Consider the following 19813-nt stretch of genomic DNA (forward strand, 5'->3'; position numbering starts at 1 on the left):
AAAAAAAAAAAAAAAAAAAACTTGAAAATAGAAATAAATAGGACAGTATCTAATGATGTAGGAAATACTCCTAGACTAGCAATTAGAAGGAAAGAAAAAAAAAAAAAGCTGTGATAGATTTCTCCCTCATTTTGCTCTGTTAATCTTTTTTTATTATTTATTTTAGTGCTCATATCTGAGAATGAATGCAGCTTAGTGGGCAGGTTGAATGGGACCCTGAGCAGCCTGATCTAGTGGCTGGCAACCATGCCCACAATAGGGGAATTGGAGCTCAATGGTCTTTAAGGACCCTTCCTGCCAAAGCCATTCTTTGACTCAAATTATCCATTTTTTTAATCTGAAATTAGAGTATGTAAATGAATATACACTTTTCTGAGCAAATATATGCTTAAGTTGTTGCATTAGCGTGATTGTAGTACTGTCTTCTAATAGAAGAAACAATTTGTGTTGTGCACTGCTTTCATTAATCAGAGAGATGAGTTGTGCTTTTATTAAGCAGTGATGCACTTCAGTTACTTGTTTAAAGGCCATATTTTCTTACTTCAACTAATTACCTATCTGATCTTTTCATTATCATTTTTATTTCTAACTGCTGTAAAGTACAGACTAGTTTCCTATCACTATAATAATAAGTTGATACCTGAACAGTTCCAGCTCTGGAATGAGTAACTGTATCAGCTTAATGCAGATTCCATCCTCAGCACTGGGCAATGGATGAGCACTGCTTTCATCCTTTGTACATTTTGCCCAGGAAAAGTCTTGAGGGGGGAATATCACAAACCACAGGTTTAATGTGCTGATTACTATTAATTGTGTTAATGTCCAAGAACATTCCTTTATGTTTTAATCTGCTGTTGCCATTGTGTCAGCTTGCATGGCATCCAAGTTGAACGATCCAGTTAAGTATTTCATGAAATGGAGTGACGTAAGTAGCACTTTTATATCCAGCATTAGGTTGCAGTCATGAAGTCATGAATCTGTAATGAATACTTTTATGACAAAGTTAAACTCTTTAAAGCAGGATTATAAACAAGAAATTTAGACTTCTAGGAACAGCCAAATCAGTAGGACAGTTTATAGCAATTATTTTTGTTCAAAGAAATGTTAGTGGAAACTTTTTGTTCCAGGTTGTCAAGGGAGGAAATTTGGGAAGCTTTTAATCTCCATAAAAATGTTTTATAGAATTTTCATTTTGCTCTTGCATATATTTTCCATTAATAAAGTCTGCTTATGTTGAGAAGACTGAAGCATTAAGTGTAAGAATTTTTAGAAGCCTCCCTAATTCCAGGACAAAGTGACGCAGGTACAATTTGGTTCTCCAATACATAATTGATTTGTTTCTGAGTGTGTTGGACCAAACAATCAAACATGATTTCATAGAATCATAAAAATGACTTGGGTTGGAAGGGACCTCAGAGCCCACCCAGCCCCAACCCCCTGTCAGGGCTGCCTCCAATCAGATTGCACAGGGCCCCATCCACCCTGGTCTTGAATGCCTCCAGGGATGGGGCACCCGCAAGCTCTCAGCAGCCTGTGCCAGAGCTTCACTTCCCTCTGAGTGAAAAATCCTCCTCATATTTAATCTAAAACTCCCCTCGCTTAAATTTCTTAAGAACCTTATGTAAATTTTGTCAACTTAGACACTGGAGTTAATATTTTTTTTGTTCACTTTCATCTTAAGTGTATGTTGCAGACACAGAAATGTGCAACTCTCAGCACTGTCGTGTTATGCAGCTGAAATCCAATGGGAAAGCTTGATAATACCTTTGTGTACGTCTTTCACACTCAAGTAATAAGGCTGCTAGCGATTTTGAACCTGGTTGTTTTTATTCAGCTGTTTCCTAGCTTTGTTCATATAGTTAAATTTTAACTACTTTAGTCCTTGTGGAGATATGTTATGATCAAAGCAGTGTCTAAATTAACACTTTATCAAGTAAAAAAAATTACATGCATCCCTTTATACTGCTGTTATCTGATAACTGGTGAATATTTTGAGTGGTGAATTTGACCAAGAAAGTCCTTGAAGCAAAACTGTAGTTAAAAGCAGGAAGAAGGGGAAGAAAAATATCCCAACGTTATTCTAGCTCTGTATTAGGTACTGTGCATTAGTTTTATTTGATCCCAAAGAGGTGGTGGGTGCCACATCCCTGGAGATTTTCAAGGTGAGGCTGGACAGGGCACTAAGCAATCTACTCTAGTTGTAGTTGTCCCTGTTCAGTGCAGGAGAGTTGGACCAGGTAACCTTTAAGGATCCCTTCCAGCTTTAAGGGTCCCTTCCAGCTCAAACTATTCTATGATTCTATAATCCTTAAATCTCTGAGAACTGAGATAACTGCATAATACACAGCTTTGGGACACGAAATACTCTTTTTCTGTGCCCTGACCTGTCTGACCAGCAAAAATTGTGGATTGAAACTTTCAGTTAGGGAAGAAAGAACACATTTCCACATAACTACTGTAGCTTTTCATCTGGGTATTTCCTGCTTTGCTCTATAAAGGAAGAATGTACAAAAGGAGTTGGAGTAATTGCAGATTGATTTAATTAAAAAGCTGAAATATGCAGTCACCATTAGCAAGATCTGGTCTGAACCAATTACATGATTAACAAAAATCAATCTTTGATCAGAACAAAAATCAGAATTTTGATCAGAAATCAAATGAAGTTGTGCAGAATGCTGTCAGTTATTTCAGGTAATAGTTGGCCTACGTAGGCGGTCTGCAGTGACAACTTCTCTACGAAAGGAAGTTATGCATCTTAACATTCAATATCTAGTCTATCGCTGGGAGAAGTAAGGCAGTTGCAGAGTGACAAAAAGGGGTAAGGTACACGAGGCTGGCTGTGAAATTCCCGGTGCCATTTCTCACACAGATGGCCATGGCTAACTATCTGCCTCTGTGCTGCCCGCTCCTGGGCTTCCCAGGAGGACGGCGCGTCTCCCTCCGTGCTCTTCTCTGCAGGGAACCTTCCTCCTCGCTGCTCTCCTCAGAGCTGGAGGCCCCGGCCCCTGGTTCTGTGCTGACTGAAGGCCTTTCATAAGGGCCACCTCGACACGAGGCTTTCTCCTCTTGGCACGCTTGAGCATGTGGAAACTTAAGGCTTTCGTTGAAGAAAGCAGAGGCCATGCACTCGGCTGCTGTCTGGTCACAAGCACATATGAGTTTTTCACACAAGCTCCAACCAATACCTTTAAGAGAAATTTTAAAATGAATATTTAAAAGCAGTTACAGCTAGTCAATGCGTAATTTATCAGTGGTAGATGAGATCTTGACTAAAATTACCAATTTTTCCTTGAAATTTAACTTCCAAATTCGCCTCTAATCACTTAAATATACCTGCTGCCAAGGTGTTGAGTGCCTGGAGCTGTGGCTGGTGTTAGGTGGATTTGTGCAAATAAAAACAACAGCTGTTCTTTGTCTCCTGTCAAAAATGTCTGAATGCAATTCTTATCCTGACCTGATGACATCAACCACAGTGATGTAATAACCTTGATCTCAGTTAGGACAAAAACCCAGTTTTGGAATAGCCATTGATGACATTTTGTAATCAAATTCTGTCTCCATTCTGTAGCATGCTATAGGCATGGTCGTATTCAGGCTGTAATAATTTCATACGCTGTTGTCAAAAGATGAGTAATGTGTCTAACTCAAACCTACATTTTGGAGTATGATCAAAGCATACAACTTCAGATCGTGAACTTCTTTCTGCAGGACATCCAAGTTTCTTGACTTGTTCCACACAGCAGTGATGAGAGAAGCAGCACCTAAAATAAAGAGCAGGGGTAACTGAAAAGTGTTTCATTTTCCTACATCACACAATATTCACAATTTATTTTATCCTTTTTTTTTTTCAGTATCTATTACAACTGAAAATATTGTTTTTATTTCATGAAAAAATCTTTTCCATAAAGTTAAAAATAGCAAAAAACACCTGTATTTACTTTCGCAGTCCCCTTCCTAATTCCTTTGGTATCATCTGCTTAAAGATGCAGTCTTGTTTGTTTGTTTAAGACCCGTGAACAAACCCTCCTTTAGCAGTATCTTGAGGTGTTCAGATATTGTTGGCTGAGAATCTGAAAACCACACATCATTACCCAGTGCACTGACTAGCTTCAGTGTCTGTTTTTATCATGCACGGGCAGTCTTACTTGTGTAAAAGTGCAGGAAAATTCTGTGTGCCGTGCACCCAGAGTCATGCTTGGACTCGATATGGCTCCAGCTGTAATGATTTCCACTCAAGGAACGATTTTGTTTGAAAATGAAATGCTTTTAGGGAAGATTTCCTTGGTTTGGGTGAATTCTCTGCCTCACTCTGGGTAAGCATGCCCCACCACCTCTTTACCAGCCATGCCCTGATGGCCCACAGTTGCAGGTCTCTGGGCTCCAGGTTGGGTACACTGCACTCCATATGGACTCCTTCTGAATGACAGTCTGACACCAAAGTTAGTACTCTTCTTTTCATAAACCACCTTCCAAACCACCTCTTAGCCAAGATTCACTGCAACCCTTGTCCTCATCTCTTTCGATATGCAGTTTTTTCTACTCTACTGACTTCTTTCTTATTTTAAAAGTCCTCTCCAAAACACTGATGCAAGAACAGACTATGTCTAATGACATTTGAGTATTTCAGACTTTATATAATTAATTGGATTATATTAAGCATGTCATTAGGGTCTGACTATGAATACCATAGAATCATGAAATACTTTGGTTGGAAAAAACACCTAAGATCATTAAGTACAACCAAGAAGTAAACACCTATCTTGGCTGGTCCATAGGTACTCCTTACTACCTACAACTAATGGCAGATTACAGAAGTGCCCACACCTGTCCAGAGCATCAGTGGGATACCCTCTTCCTTCCTGGCCACAGTAGCAACCATAAGACTCAAAGTCCTCCGGACATCTCTCAGTTAAACAGAACAACATTTCTCCCAGCTGGGGCAGCTCTCTCTTCTCTCTTCCATTTCCTCTCTCTTGTAGAAACGTTAATCGTTCGCATACTATAAAAGTAAAAAAAAAAAAACAACTGTTTGATATACCATGTTCTCAATGGTTGAAGATTCTCATTATTTCTAAGTCATTGCCCCAGTCACTAACCTGTGACTTTTATAATAGCACTAAGGAAGACAGCAAGAGAAGTGGGGGAAGATACTGAATAAAAAGAGAAATCCCTATGAAGATCTAAAATGCAAGTCAAATAGGATTGCAGGCAGTACTTTGCAACCCCCTGTAACCTTTCATATTTAATTTTTTTTCAAGAATATTCAATCCTAGCTGAGATAAGAAATAGGAAGTCAGTAGCTTCTCTCTTAGCTAACTCCGAAAATACAGCCCTAACCTCTTGTTCTTACACACTGGACAATGATTAAGTGTGAAACAACAAAAAGTTTTTTACAAACTTTCAAATATTTAATTTGATATATCTTCCACCTAGCAGTAAAGTTGCACTCAGACTAAAGCATGTACATGATTTATTCATAGTTTATTCACAAAATAGTTCTAATAAAGCTTGGCTGCCATGACAGACCAATCAGTAACAGTTCTGCTTTCTTCAAAGGAAAGATTCTTGTTTCTGGAGCCCTGTCTGCCACTCTCTCAGACTGGAAAGTTGAAGTTTTCATGAAATCATAAAATCATGGAATGTTTGAGTTGGAAGAGACCTTTAGAGGTCCTCTAGTCAACCCTCCTGCACTGAACAGGGATGCCTATAGCTAGAGCAGGTTGCTCAGAGCCCTTTCCACCCTGACCCTGAGTGTCTGCAGGGATGGGGATATCTACCACCACTCTGGGCAACCTGTTCCAGTACTTCAATAATTACATATCACTAGAAAATTAAAAAAAAAAAATTACCTTTTTCTGCAGGTCTATTGGGTCCCCTAACAGACAGTGACAGCTCCACAGTTGGTCTGGGGGAAGGTGTGCCCAGGCCACCTCTTGTAGGAATTGCCTCTGGAGATTACACATGCACAGATCAGACTTGTAAAGATTAGACTTGCAAACATAGGATAAACTCTGTCAGTAATGTGTCCCAAAGGGCATACTCTGAACCAAAACCAATCTTCTTGCAGTCTTCCAACATCTGTTTAAATAATGATTGGAAGACTGTTCATTAGTGGTAAATTAAACTTCCCTAGGCAATATTTGAAAATGAACTGCCACTGCTGGTACTGAACACTCTGCATCCTGCACAATCTAACCAGATTTAGGGAGGAAATGGTGCTGTTCTGCATGTTGGTGAGAAGCATTAAGTCCCGACAGCCATGAACAGCAAGAGGGAGCACTACAAATTACAGTGGAGTTAGTGCAGGCTGTACTTGCCTTTCTCTTTTGTCCTTGCAGATGTGTCCTCAGGAATAAACTCAGTGGGGATAATTCTGACTTCTGCCGAGCTAATATCTGCCTGGAAGGAGCCTGGAGATGTGGTTATCTCTCTTGCTGGGACCTCAGCTCCTCTAAATCTGTCCTCCTCTGAATCAGCAGAAAGAGAAAGCAGAAGATATGGAGCAGTAAGCATCAAGATTTTCATTTCAGATAGTAGGTCAGAGTAATATCCGGGGGCAGAACTGCTGTGAATTGATGATCATAGAGAAAAGCCATTCAAGATGAGGATTAGGAAAGCAAAAAGCATCCGCACTGGTCATTTGTTCACATCGCTTGTCTTTTAGAAGAAAATGGAGCTAGTTAAATACAACCAATGTAACTGGTAGGCATTTTGCTCATTTCGTTTGTTTGTCCTTAAATTTATATGTCACATACCAAGGTACAAAGCTGTGCCAGGTATTAAAAATAAGGATGGGTGCTGATTAGTTGGCCATACTGAGAGAGGAAGGATAAGAAGGATAAAATGAGATGTCATCATCTGAGTAAACTGCTAAAAAACACAGTGTCAGTTTACAAAAGGGTACCAAAAATAACAGCAACAGTAGGGATATTTCTTGAATGATGCAACTACAGGATTTACTTCTTTACCACAAGGAAATATCAAGGGGAAACTGAGTGGAAAAATGCACCATTTTAAAGAAGTTCTTTATTTTATAAACTTTTTTTTTTTTTTTTTTTTTTTTGGTTTATCTGAAACTTCATCATTGGCTGGGAATGTTTGATGAATTTGGATATTGCTTATCTTTTTTTAATTTATTTATTTATTTACCTTTCTCTTTTCATATAGGCTAACTTGAAAATGAAAACAGTATTTTCAAATGGCTTCATTTTTTTCCTAAATATCAATGCAAAGGATATTGCATTTAAGGAATAAAATGCTTCATTTTCAAAGAGACTGTGTGCATAGTTTCCACGTTTTGAGAGCCCATCCTTTCAAATTTCTGGACTGAACTAATTAATTGGATTCCATTCAAATTCATTAAGTTCAACCCTCTGAAGTTCTGTTTTTGGCATACATTGGAAATAACCTGTCTTAGCATGAGAGAATGGATAAAAAGAATGAAAGCACTGCTAAAAACAGAAGGAAGACCATCAAAGGCTGCAGGAAGGGATGAATAGCAGCACGCTAGTCTCACAGCTCAGCAAGGTGCATGTTTTATGTCACTTTGTTTGGCAGTGATGTATTGAAATGAAAGTGATTCCTGCCAGGTGCAGATAATTTAACTGGAGTTTGGAATATTCTGCAGTTTGCTAAGAACAGATATCACAGATAATCTTCTAGCAGCCATGCGGACTCCAACACAACACGCACATTTTCTGATACATTCAAGTTAGTGGAGGAGAAGATTTCTGAGGAGAGCTTATTATAGCAATACCTTATTTCTGGATTGAGGTGGGAGACATGGATGTTACCCAGACAGTGTGATCTGAGTAAAAAAATGGCTCCTTCCTTCTCTCCATATTCAGAGTCACTGGACATTTTTTGGTGCATTTAATTCTTCGTGAATGATCATTTTCACATAAAGGAGTCATTGGTAATTTCAAGTCTGCTATGGTACTCCACCTGCTTTTAGCTGTAGCTACTGATGTGAATGTTCTCATAGAAATGGTAATGGCAAAAATGTGAAATAACTTTTAGTCTGGGAAAGAGTTCCATGAAATTCTGTAAATTAAAGGAGGAAGTAAAATAAAAATGAGCCCTTCTGGCAACAAATCCTATGAATGTAATTTAAAGGATCAACCATCGTATCAGAAAACCAGATGGGAAGAGGCGTGCAAAATGAGTGGCTGGAGGCAATGGATAGCAAATAATCCTCAAATAATATATGTGATCTGACTCCTATCTAGCTCCAATTCCACAGCAGCCCAGTCCTCACCATGCACAGATTCTTAACTGTGATGCTTTTAGATAAAGAATTGCTGTGCCAAAGGCAAGGAAAAGCCCAGAATCACTGACCTTTCACCGATGGAATGGGAGAAGACCAAGTGATACCTCAGTGGTCCCTTGTGACAGCTGGACAGAAAGCAGAGCATTGGGGTAGTGAAATATCTCCTGCATTTCCGCAGTGCATGTCTGGAGTGGCTTTTATGGAGTGCATTATAAAGCATAACCAAACATCACTATTAGCCTTGCTTTATAAAGAGGGTAGTTAGGAGAAACAAAGTGGTTGCTCAAGGATGTGCAGGTCAGCAGAACTACCCAGAATGGTATTACCCAGGTATTACCCAGAAATCCCAGCAATAAAGCCTAATAAACTAAAACCTGCTATCACCTGGAGTCAGGAAGGTCTGATTCACCAGCAAAAGTACATCTGGGCTCTTACCTCCAGCACTGGAAGTCCCCAGGACTATCTCACTGGGCTCAAAGGAAATCACTGTTGAAGATAGAAAATGTAAACTCAGACAAGTTGACAGCACAGATTCTTATAAGAACTTACAGACTCCAAGAATACCCCAAGTTGGAAGGGACCCATAAGGATCATCAAGATCAACTCCAAGTCTTCTCAGTCACTTAACTCAAAGTCAAGAGAATAGCTTCTTGAGCACAGGAGGAATGACCCATGTATGGAGATTTTCCTGATTTTCTACGCACAACATTAATAGTCATAGACAGTGATGCTCAAAAAATAACCTCAATACTACTTTCAGATGAGGTGCTATAAAGAAACAACATAAATAGAACTGAAGCAGAAAATTCCATATTGAATCCATTTGACAGACTACAGTGAAGAGAACTAGGTGTAAAATCTCACTATTGTGCACGGAACAGATGCCATACTCCTTGCAAACACATTGTGTTTGACTGTGTTGAAAGTAAAAAATGAACAGGCAGCCACCACCTGAATCCTTCCTTAATCTCTAATTTATTGCTTTACTTCATGCACTGTTGTTCATTTATCAGAAGCATTTTCATTAACAGAGTGATCAGATGATCCCAAAATTCATCTCTGCATCTTTTTGTGTATTGTTAGGATGGTGTGATATAAGAAAGATTTTTTCTGCTGTCAAATGAATTTCTGAGTAGTGTCATGTTTTGGCTTAATATGGTTCTCACAGCAGCCAGTGGTGAAGCTCTTGGGGTATAAATGGGGAGAAAATTAATTCAATAAAAGTGGTTTTCCAAATATTTCATGGAATCACAGTCATGGAATCATTAAGGTTGGAAAAGACCACTAGGATCATCTGTTCCAACCATCGACACATCACCACCATGCCCTCTAAACCACATCCCTCAGTGCCACATCTACACGTTTCTTGAACTTCTTCAGGGACAATAACTCCACCACCTTTACAGTTTATCTAGATATCTTATCTGTGTTGCAATCTCATCTTTCTAAAATTTCATATACTGACTTTTATCCACAGACAATATTTTGAGCATTATAATAAACAGTTCCTGTTCAGAGGGCACTAGTGATTGTTCTGGAGGATGTAAAAGATTAATACAGGTATGTAAATACTGCACATAACTACAGCTTCATCTCAAATAATTAAATGTCTCTTTGAAAACAACAAATGTCCAACCGGCTGCGGGTGTGCTCTCTGCCGGACTCCCCTGCCACGACTTCTCTTTCCCAAAAGGTCTGTTTTGGTGAAATTGTTCTATAGTTCTCAGTCTCAGCCCTTGGGAAATTTTGAGTAAACAGTGGTTAAGCACATGGAGCATGCAAGCTGAAGCACATTCTCATTTGGTCTTGAATTGGATCACCAAAACATATCTACTTTTATAGCAGTTTTCTTAGAAGGGCTGTAAGCAAACAGCTTGTTCTTGCAATTTATTCTTCCAGCTTTTAGGAGCTGAAAACAGCATTTCTTACACTGTAAGTTACAAACCTTCTTCCACAGATGCTGTCACAGCCTCTGTTTTCTCAATCCCATCATGAAAGAACTCTGCAAAAAGAAAAGCATTTTTGCTCCAAAGAGAATCGTGGCTTAGGATGCTCATAGATAGGAGCTCAGTGTAACATGGCCAGAGCAGCAGAACAAAACTTATCTCCCAATATTATCACTATTGAACTTTTCATTGGGTTTTTATATAAGTATAATAAAATGTAGTAAATATTAACCAAATTATAGGTAGTTAATTTAAATATTACAATACTTCCTTAGCGCTTATTGACCACAAATACCAAATCCTACTCAGCAATGTATACTGTATTTAATAAAAAGCCCTCGGTCTCTATCACTGTTTCAATCTAAACTAGAAAACTGATCAACAATAAGTGTCCTGTAAGAATCACTTAAGGATAAGAATTAATGTTTAGAGGTAAAACTCAAATGTTTCAGCCTAGGCACTTTGCTGAAGCTGAGCTCAAAATGTCCAAGCAAATAGCAAAGGACTGATCTGAAAATATTTTTTAAATGCTTTCAGTTTGTTTCTTCTTGCATTATTTCTAAATGAGATTCAGTTTCTCTTTTGAATTCCTTCTTTGAAAAATGAGTCATTTGGCTGAAATTATCCTGAGCTTCTCAGTAATGACTGGTCACAAAAGCAGTGCTTTGGTTTATTAGTTCTTTCTCTTCCTTTCATATTTTGATATCTTGCTAAAAATTGCCTTTGCTTCTAAAAAAAAAAGGAATTCATATCTTCAAAAATGCTCATGTTATTTTTCTCAATGCAGACATTCTTCTTGATTCAATATATTTCAGTCAAAAAATCACAGAGGTAAGGACATACCCCCTGTGTGGAGTGTTGTCAGCTCTCTCTTGCTGGTTGTTTCTGAAAAGGAGAAAGCTCTCTTACACACTGAAGTCTGTAGTCTAACGTCAACATTTAAACTCGATAGTACAGCAAATCAGGAGTTCATTGCATTTATTCCTATTAAGGCAAAGGTTTAGGAAAATATTCAAATTTTCTCTGTAAAAAAGCATCTGCCAAATTACTTTCCCTAGAAATTTATCTGACATCCTTGTTATGTTTTTTGCTTTTTTTCTAAAGCCTGAACTGGACAGAATAGCTACACAGAAAGGTAATTACCTGAGCAAATGACAAAATAAAATGATTCATTCAAAGGATTTAAATTTTCCTGTAATAAATATTACCAGGCACCTAGTTTGGTGGAGGTATTCAGTGAGCTATGGTGGAGTCTCTCTTTATCAATTGAGGTAAAAACAGCGTGATTTTCCTGTTAGCACATAACAATTTCCCTTTTATTTGTAACGTGTTGGAGCTGCCATACTCTGTATTACAGCCACCTGATCCCAGTGAAAGATTACTGGCTTACACAAAATATTTTGCTGGCACTGACACAAATTTTGCTGAGGCATTTTCTTCTCCTTTGGCCTGTTTATGAAGGAATATACACATGCAGAGCCCTGAATTCATGTATCTTTCTTAGCACTGAGGTGTGCCAATGTAAGTGAAAGGATCATAAAAATTAGCAGTGCTTTTTCACGTTTGACCCAGCTTTGGAGTTTGAGTCATAGAAACAGAGAGAATTGTAAGGGCTGGAAAGGACCTCTGAAAGTCATCGAGTTCAACCCCCTACTACAGCAGGTTCCCTAGGGCACACTGCACAGGAAAGTGTCCAGGTGGCTTCTGAATATCTCTACAAAAGGAGATTCAACCACCTCTCTGGGCAGCCTGTGCCAGTGCTCTGTGCCCATTGCCCCTTGTCCTGTCAATGGGCACCACTGAAAAGAGCCTGGCCTCATCCATTTGAAACCTATCTTTTAGATATGTACGAGTGTTGATAAGATCCCTTTCAGCCTCCTCTTCTCTAGGATGAACAGACCCAGGTCTCTCAGCCATACTCATAAGATAAATGCTCCAGACCTCTTATCACCTCTGTGGTCTTTCTCTGTTTTCTGCCTGTTTTAAACTGAGGAGCCCAGAAATGGACACAGTACACCAGATGTGGTCTCACCAGGGCAGAGTAAAGGGGGAGGATCACCCTGCTAGCCGTACACTTTTTAATACACTCCAAGACACTCAGTAGGTTGCTAATTACCCTAAGCAGCACTCAGTCATTCAGCTGCCTTCTGAAAAACAAACAAACAAACAAACAAAAAAAACTAATAAATCCCTGTTGCAGCTACATCTCTTGCCCCTTGTCCTGTCCCCATGCCCCTCCAAAAGGAGTCTGGCTCCTTCATCTCTGCACAACTCCACAAAGAAGAGGAGAACAGTGACACACCTCTTTCAGCAGGTGCTCCAGCTCCTCACCAACTTGGTAACTTCTCCTGGCCATGCTCCAGGACAGCAATTAGCCTGCCTTCTTCTCTCTTGGTTTTCATTTGAGTAGGAGTAAGTGGAGAATAGGACAGACTGCCAGATTTAGTGCAGGAAATTACTCAGCTACTGCTCCATTTACCTTAGGTCAGACTCAATGCCAAAACAAAACCTGGCAGGAGGGGCAGTCAGTCTCATCTGAATTGTTACCTGTAACCAGAGATGGACAGGAGGAGACATCCAGGCCATTCAGGGAAGAGTTAATATGAGCATTCCCAAAACACTCAATGGCATCTTTGTCACAGGTGCAGAGGAACTGTTCACAGGGATCCCCATTTTCTGCAAATTAAACAAAAATCCAAACAAGGTGCTATTGAAATATCTTTTTTCCCCTGCTTCGCTTTTCCTCCCTGTAAGGTTTATGCCTTCATTAGAGCATGCATGCTTAAACCATAATTCTTCAAGTTAAATACATTCCAGTTTTGTAGTCCCAGAGAAGTTTGTAATCTGACAGAGCTGGTAATGGGCTGCTAGAGCAGAGCTTTGCTGCATCTGATTTTTCCATGGAAAACTTACGCCATCAGATATTGAGTGTAAAATATTCCACCTATCCCCTGGAAGTCACAGTCCACAAGCCAAGTCTTTCACAGAGGATATGTTCTGCATTTTATAAAAGCAATAAATTTCTCTACAAAAATACTGTTTTTCCACTTCAAATCCTGTTACCTTTCAGAGCTTTCAAAAATACTGATCTTTCAGAGCTCTTACACAGTTTTTCCATTTTCAACATTCAATATCTGTTCATTTTGTTTTCCTCTCTTATTTCAGTTTGAACAAGACATTTTCTGATTAAGTATGGAAAGAGCTAAAGAAACACTATTCGTGTTCAGATGTGCTTGAATCTTTATAGACTGACCCAGAAAGCAAAACTGGTTTCCATTTGAAACAAGAAGTGGAAATTGGGTCAGTCCTGTACTAAATCAAGCTATGAAGTTCTTGGTTTGGGGATGCTGCTCTTCTTTGCTGGCATCCTAAGTTATGTTCTCAAACATAATATTTCCTGAAAGCCAACACTGGGTGAAAAGTGACATTAAAATTGATTGGGGGCACTCCACACTCGCCAAGCTCCTGTTACAACAGCAAGGTCTCTGCCACTAGTGATACAGCTCTATCTGAATGCATGGGACCCTGTGAACACAGAATTGAATCCCTCAAACTACGTGAAAATCAAGCCTTGAAGCTTCAGAAAGTACATTACTTTTCAAGTAACTCCCCAGCATCATCCCCATTCCCAATACATGGAGATATCTCAAGCAATACTCAGTGGTCCTGCAAAGTCACAGAAGTCTGGAAACCGCATCAGGAGGCTGCCTTACGAGAGGAGCCTTGACAAGTTTCTAACTATAGGACTTCCATTCTCCTGCCAAGCTGGACCTTAATATCTCTGTGCATTCTTATTCAGATTCATCCTTGAATGGAATACTTAATTCCTCAAGAATCCACGTGTGGAGGTGGTTTCTCCTTAACTTATATATGACATATAGTAGGTAGGCCACTAAGAACTCCAGAATTCTGTTCTTGTGACAGGTTAATCTTACCACAGGTCAGGTTTTCTGCAGAGCAGGTAACATCCGTAGAAATTTTTGATGGGTCCCACGTGCACTCCATCTCCATTGCTTCCTCGTAGCATTTACGGTGCTGAAAACAGCATCTTTAAAACATGAAATAGCACAAAGTTAAGACAATATGTCTTCCTTTCCGTTCAAGATTAGACTGCAATGCTCATTCCTATACAAGAATGCAAAAGGTGCCAAAGGAGAAGAAGGATCCTTGTGTAGTCCACGGACAAAAGAAAGGCTGAGTATGGCTTTTCTCTGAATCATTCTGGTGGAATAATTACACTTGGATGCAAAGCTATGTGGTGGGAGCAGGTCTTCAAGTCATGGGAGATCATGCTTGCATTGATTCCCTGCTGCGGAAGCTGAGGGACAAGGACCTCACAGGCAACTTCAATAAGAAATGCACTGCCAGTGCCTGAACATCACCCACAGATCGCTGCCAAACAAAGCCCCACAGATCAGTTCTTAGATTCGACCCTGATATAAACTGTCCCAATACAACTGTGTTGAACTGTGCTGCGCCCAGCACTTTTGGATGGTAAATGTTTCTGCAGTATCTTGTGAACCACTGTGTCTCATTGGGACTCTATAAATATATGTGGTGTTACCATAGAATCACAGAATCATAGTAAATGATACTTGCTCTTTCTCCTCAATGCAGCAATCAGAATGAAAAGGGGACATAACATGTTTCTCAAGCCTGATTAAAGCAGTTTTCTTGTACCACAATGCTACTCAGGCAGTTAGAAACCTTGCATTGTCCTGTTGTCATGCAAGCCCCAAACATCTGTATGGCTGCTTCAGATGTCAGCAGCAATGAAAATTTAAATGAAATAACATATTCATCAATTCTCTCTTCTTATGAGCAAGTTGTCTGTTTCTATATTGTAGCAGCATCTGTGTATATTGGCAGATGTAAATGAAACCCCAATAGGACATTCAATCACCATTTACCTTGTGTAAAACTGTCACATAGATTAAGCAAGAGTTTGCTATTAGATTTAGATTGAAACATTGTCATGTCGGTAAAATGGATTCACAGCATGGGTCTGTTATTGCACTGATAGCAGTCTTGTCTCTGTCAAATGCAAAGAAAACATTACCATCCAACAAACAATGTGCTGCCAGAATGGGTTAACTTGTGACTCATGATGTGAGGAGCTGGCTGGAGGACTTTTTGTTAAGGATGTAATAAATATGTTTTATACATCAGCCACAGTCCTGCATATGCACTGCAGGCTCACTCCTAGGCTATGCAGTCACTTTCTCACTTCCTAAATTTAGCAAGTATTTAATATTTAATCACTTAATACATTAATAGTTAATTGCTAAAATATTTAATTTTCCTAGCAATTAAGGAAGAAGTCCAGGGCCTAACCACAGATTGAACTTCTGACTCAACGAAAGACATCAGTGATGAGGTTTGCTCAGGCTGCAAGCAGCAGATAAGAACTCATAAATAGCATCATCCCCACAGGCAATGTTTAAGTGTGGGAAGATGCTACGTGAGGTGGACAGCTGATAGATGGACCTCCTTTTTAGACAGAGACAAAGGTGGCTTTCATTTTATGCTTCTCTTCATGTGTTTGATTTCCCAGGAAACATTAAAAAAAAAAATCCAAGAATTTCATATTCTGATGATATCTCAAAGCCCATTTTCTTGGATTTCAGTATCGGTTTGTGGTCTTGCTCCCTGTTGTAACTTGGTGGAGGTGACTGCGGAAAGGTACCAAACAAAGGTGGGAGCAAACAGCATCCAAGAGACAGGCCTTGATGGTTTCTCAGTGCCACCAATGCTTCTTCCAGAGGTGAGGCTGAAGTTTGTAACTATCAGAAAACAATTTTAAATGTGTTACTGATGAAAGATGTCAAGTCCCATCTCAATAATGCCTGAGGTTTATTTCACTGCGAGCACCTGGAAACTTCCTCCAGTTGGAAAATTAATCTAATACAAGTGATGGAAGGTTCCTTTTTTTATTAGAGCATCATTGTCACTCAACTCTTAAGGCAACTTAATCAGAAAATAATGCCCCCTTTGCAGTCAGGGCATTGTAAGACATGGATTGTCCACTAAATATGTTTCTCTCTCCCCATGGATCAAGAAGGCAGAACAGACTCTTAATGTGGATATACAAGTTAGATACTTAGGGAAATCAAGAAAGGTATGATTTGTGGGCAAAATCTAATGTCCTAAAGAAATACCTATAATGAGATGTTAATCCCTTTTCATTGAATGGCAAATTGCAGTGTCAAATCCAAGATTTGCAAACTAGTTTCTAAGAATGGAAATTAGTGGGGAAAAAATGCAACACTGTGGGAACCAACTCTCAGAAAGGCGTGTAGTAGCCTCCTTTTTGGATGATCTCTTGAACGAAGACGATATCTGTGTCGATGGCAAGGCAATCAGTCAACATTTACTGCAAACTCTGGTGGTGTTGCCATTCTCGTAGGGAAGCCTCACTATGGGACTGCTAACACCTGTGTGCTCTTTCTGTGTTTGCGCTGCCCTGCATTAAAATGAAGATGAGTGAAGCAAAAGCCCAGATGCTCAGCTCTTTGGGTATCAGTGCACTCAACTGCCTAGAGCTCTCATTTCAGAATGTCATCATGTTTATCCAGAAAACCACTCATGAGAATTCCCTTGGCTTTTTTTCCAGCTGTAGAGTTAGATCTTTATTTTCTTAGGAATCCTATATTGGAAAGTGGATGGATTAACTTCTGTCTAGATATAGGCATCAACCCTTTCTGAGCCATTTCTGCCTTCATTCAAAGAATTCTCTCATTGTGTTGTTGGAAAGTATTTATTCTTTTTTTTTTTTTCCTAATTTTGACATGCATGTGCCTTGATTGCTTTTGAATTTCTTTTCCCATCTCCTGCTGGCAAATATGAATAGCATGAATAGCCATTTGCTTGCCCTGTCTTGCTGCTAAATTTTTTTCACTAGCCCATTCAGAATCTGGACCGGAATCTCTCTGAAGCCCAGGTTAGATTTTGAATAGTTCTGTTCCCAGTGCACGGTAGTGAGAAGAGCCATTGAGCTATACTGCTCTCCTCTGTACCCAGATGCTCCAGTGTATCATCTCCAGCATGTATGTAGATATTCATGGTAAGATTTACTTAAGTCTATAACCACCACTAGAAGTCATACTTAGATGTAGCCTGATTTTTTGATGCCTAAATCAGCTTAGATGCCAACATTTCCATTAGCATCCACTATGTGCCTATCTTGCTGGTGTATTACTCAGATTCCCTGTACTAGCATTTGATAAGGCTGTTAATCCATGGAGAAGCTCAGGTTGACATTCTCCTGTCTATCTTACTAACAGACCCTCAAACTTTTAGCACAGGAGTAAAATTTCGGGCTGAGATAGTTCCCCAGAACAAATAAAAATGGATGAGGTTTTGTTCATGAATTCTATTTAAAATTTAGAGACCTCTGGTAAGCAATGCCAAGGAGATGAGTATGGCATTTACTTACTCTTGCATTACTGATCATTTTTCACAACCAGTTTAAGCCAGCTGTGCTACCAGGATTGCAGTATTGGAATCACATGCAGGTGCAGGAGACTCTAAGTCATGGGAAAAAAAGAAACCACTAGATGATCACATGCTGTGGGTTATGTCCATTTCAACTTCATCTGTTTCCAGTACTTGCTGTAAGGGTGGTGACTGGTGCTGAGTGGCAGCCCAACAAAAAGACTATGCTCATTAGCTCAACACAGGGCAAGGCCAACAAACTATAGATGGAGATGTTTTTTGTAGGTCATGTCAGACATCTGGGTTGCAAGTGAGTGATGATTAGACAGAGCTGAGTCATGCCCTCTAGATAAATCTTCTATAGTTGTAGAATTGCCCTTAAATCATAGAGGCAAGTGTTATGCTTCAGGTCATCAGAGCATTAAGGCACTGCCAGACAACTGAGGCAGACAGGAGATCATTGAGTACAATCATAAACGTTGGAAAAGATCACTAAGATCATCTAGTCCAACCATCAGTTCATCATCATCATGCCCACTAAACAATATCATGGATAATCTCACGGAAAAGACTTACTCATCAGCTTCATCCACAGGGAGCCCTTCCATTTCAAACCGACAAGAGCAGCCATAGTCTTCAAAATCTCTGGGACAAAAGCCACTGACACACTTCATTTTGTTCACAAAGTTGAGCAAGGCGGGGAAGTTTGTGAAGATGGACTGTAGCCAGGTGAAGTGAGAACCCAGACAATCTGCAAAGAGAACAGTGAGCAAAGGTTAGCCAAGCATGGGTCACACGTGGGTGATGTCAGTGTGAAAGCAAAGCCTAAACCAGGCAGTACAGTAACACAGGGGCACTGAACAGTGCTCAGCAGTAAGCAATGTTCAGGATTGTAGCAGTCTTTGAGAAACCAGCAGTCTCAACAATTCCTGTTCCATTTCAGTATGTATAAAAGCACATTCCTCAGCTGAAGTACAAGTGAAGCACATACTTACCAAAAAATAATGCAACGCTTTCCACATTTTGAAAGACTCCACTGAAGAACGTGGCATTGCCTAGATGAACAAAACAAAAATGTTTTTTAAAAAACTAGGTGACAAGAATGGCTCCCAGACTGTTGCTTGTCTTGCTTCTGTTGTCAAAACCCTTGGTGATGAGAATTACATGATATTTACTAACTGCATGCTTCCCTGCAGTGTTTCGAAGTATCAGTCATTCAACACTGCAATGCTATACCATAGAAAGTAAAGTTTAAAGCGTTCTTACTCAAGATTCTTTCAGGTGTGTTAAGAAGCTCTGGCAGAAATGCTGGTGGCTCCAATTCTTGGCCACCTAATTCAGCAAACAGATTTGAGAAGAAAAGAGATTTTAAAATTGAGAACAAAATAACATATACTTCGTTACTATCCATACACTGCATGCATACTGAATACCTTGGTACATTAGCAAGCTGATTTAGCAAAGCAGTGAAATAGTTATGTACTTCCATCCACACCCAGAAATTCACATCCAGAAATATTCTGATAAGTCTCATTGACTTCAACTTAATAATCAATTTCTGTTTAACTGCTGGTGAGGATATATTAATCCTCATATTCCTTTGCTCTTCTGAATAAAACCACACACTGGGATAAATTATTAGAATTGTGTAAAAATACTGTTATAAACAACTTGCACCACCCCAGATGTTTCTTTTCTACTCTGTAGTCCTTTGCTTTTCAGTTGCTAGAAGTCGAGACGTTTGTGCAAACTTCTCTGCAACTGCTTGCAGTCCCCCTGAAAGCTGACCTCTTCAGTTCCTCTGTCATTTTCTCTGTGCACACCCATACACAACTCCTTCCAGCTGTGACCCCAGCATTCACAGAATCACAGAATCACAGAATCACAGAATTGTAGGGGTTGGAAGGGACCTCTAGAGATCATCGAGACCAACCCCCCTGCCAAAGCAGGTTCCCTACACCAGGTCGCACAGGTAGGCGTCCAGGCGAGACTTGAATATCTCCAGAGAAGGAGACTCCGCAACCTCCCTGGGCAGCCTGTTCCGGTGCTCCGTCACCCTCACCGTCAAGAAGTTCTTACACACATTCGTGTGAAACTTCCTATGCTGCAGCTTATGTCCGTTTCCCCCCGTCTGTCTCCACGTACCACTGAAAACGTGACTGGC

General features: G+C 39.8%; 1 protein-coding gene across 1 annotated transcript; it reads right to left on the reverse strand.

Annotated features, from left to right (window-relative positions):
- Nucleotides 1-2541: 2541 nt before the first annotated feature.
- On the reverse strand, nt 2542-19069 carry OC90 (otoconin 90). The gene is made up of 13 exons (XM_019614396.1): nt 18916-19069; nt 18645-18704; nt 18226-18400; nt 14151-14263; nt 12763-12891; nt 11059-11100; nt 10215-10271; nt 8705-8755; nt 6318-6467; nt 5850-5948; nt 4825-4999; nt 3655-3761; nt 2542-3185 (listed from the first exon to the last, which is right to left on the reverse strand). Exons 1-13 carry the CDS (start codon nt 19067-19069, stop codon nt 2884-2886), a joined length of 1614 nt encoding a protein of 537 aa, XP_019469941.1. The 3' UTR covers nt 2542-2883.
- Between the last annotated feature and the right edge of the window lie 744 nt (nt 19070-19813).

Source organism: Meleagris gallopavo, chromosome 3 (assembly GCF_000146605.3).
Source record: "Meleagris gallopavo isolate NT-WF06-2002-E0010 breed Aviagen turkey brand Nicholas breeding stock chromosome 3, Turkey_5.1, whole genome shotgun sequence".
Taxonomy (NCBI): domain Eukaryota; kingdom Metazoa; phylum Chordata; class Aves; order Galliformes; family Phasianidae; genus Meleagris; species Meleagris gallopavo.

Bases quoted from the DNA above. Each gene is read 5' to 3' on its own strand.
- OC90 (XM_019614396.1), bottom strand. From the start codon at position 19,069: ATGCAGTGTATGGATAGTAACGAAGTATATGTTATTTTGTTCTCAATT. The intron at 6,468-8,704 runs GTAAGAGCCCAG...CTGCTGATTCAG, and splicing joins GGGGACTTCCAGTGCTGGAG to AGGAGGACAGATTTAGAGGA. The intron at 3,762-4,824 runs GTGTGGGCACTT...TCTTTATTTTAG, and splicing joins CCCACTGATGCTCTGGACAG to GTGCTGCTTCTCTCATCACT.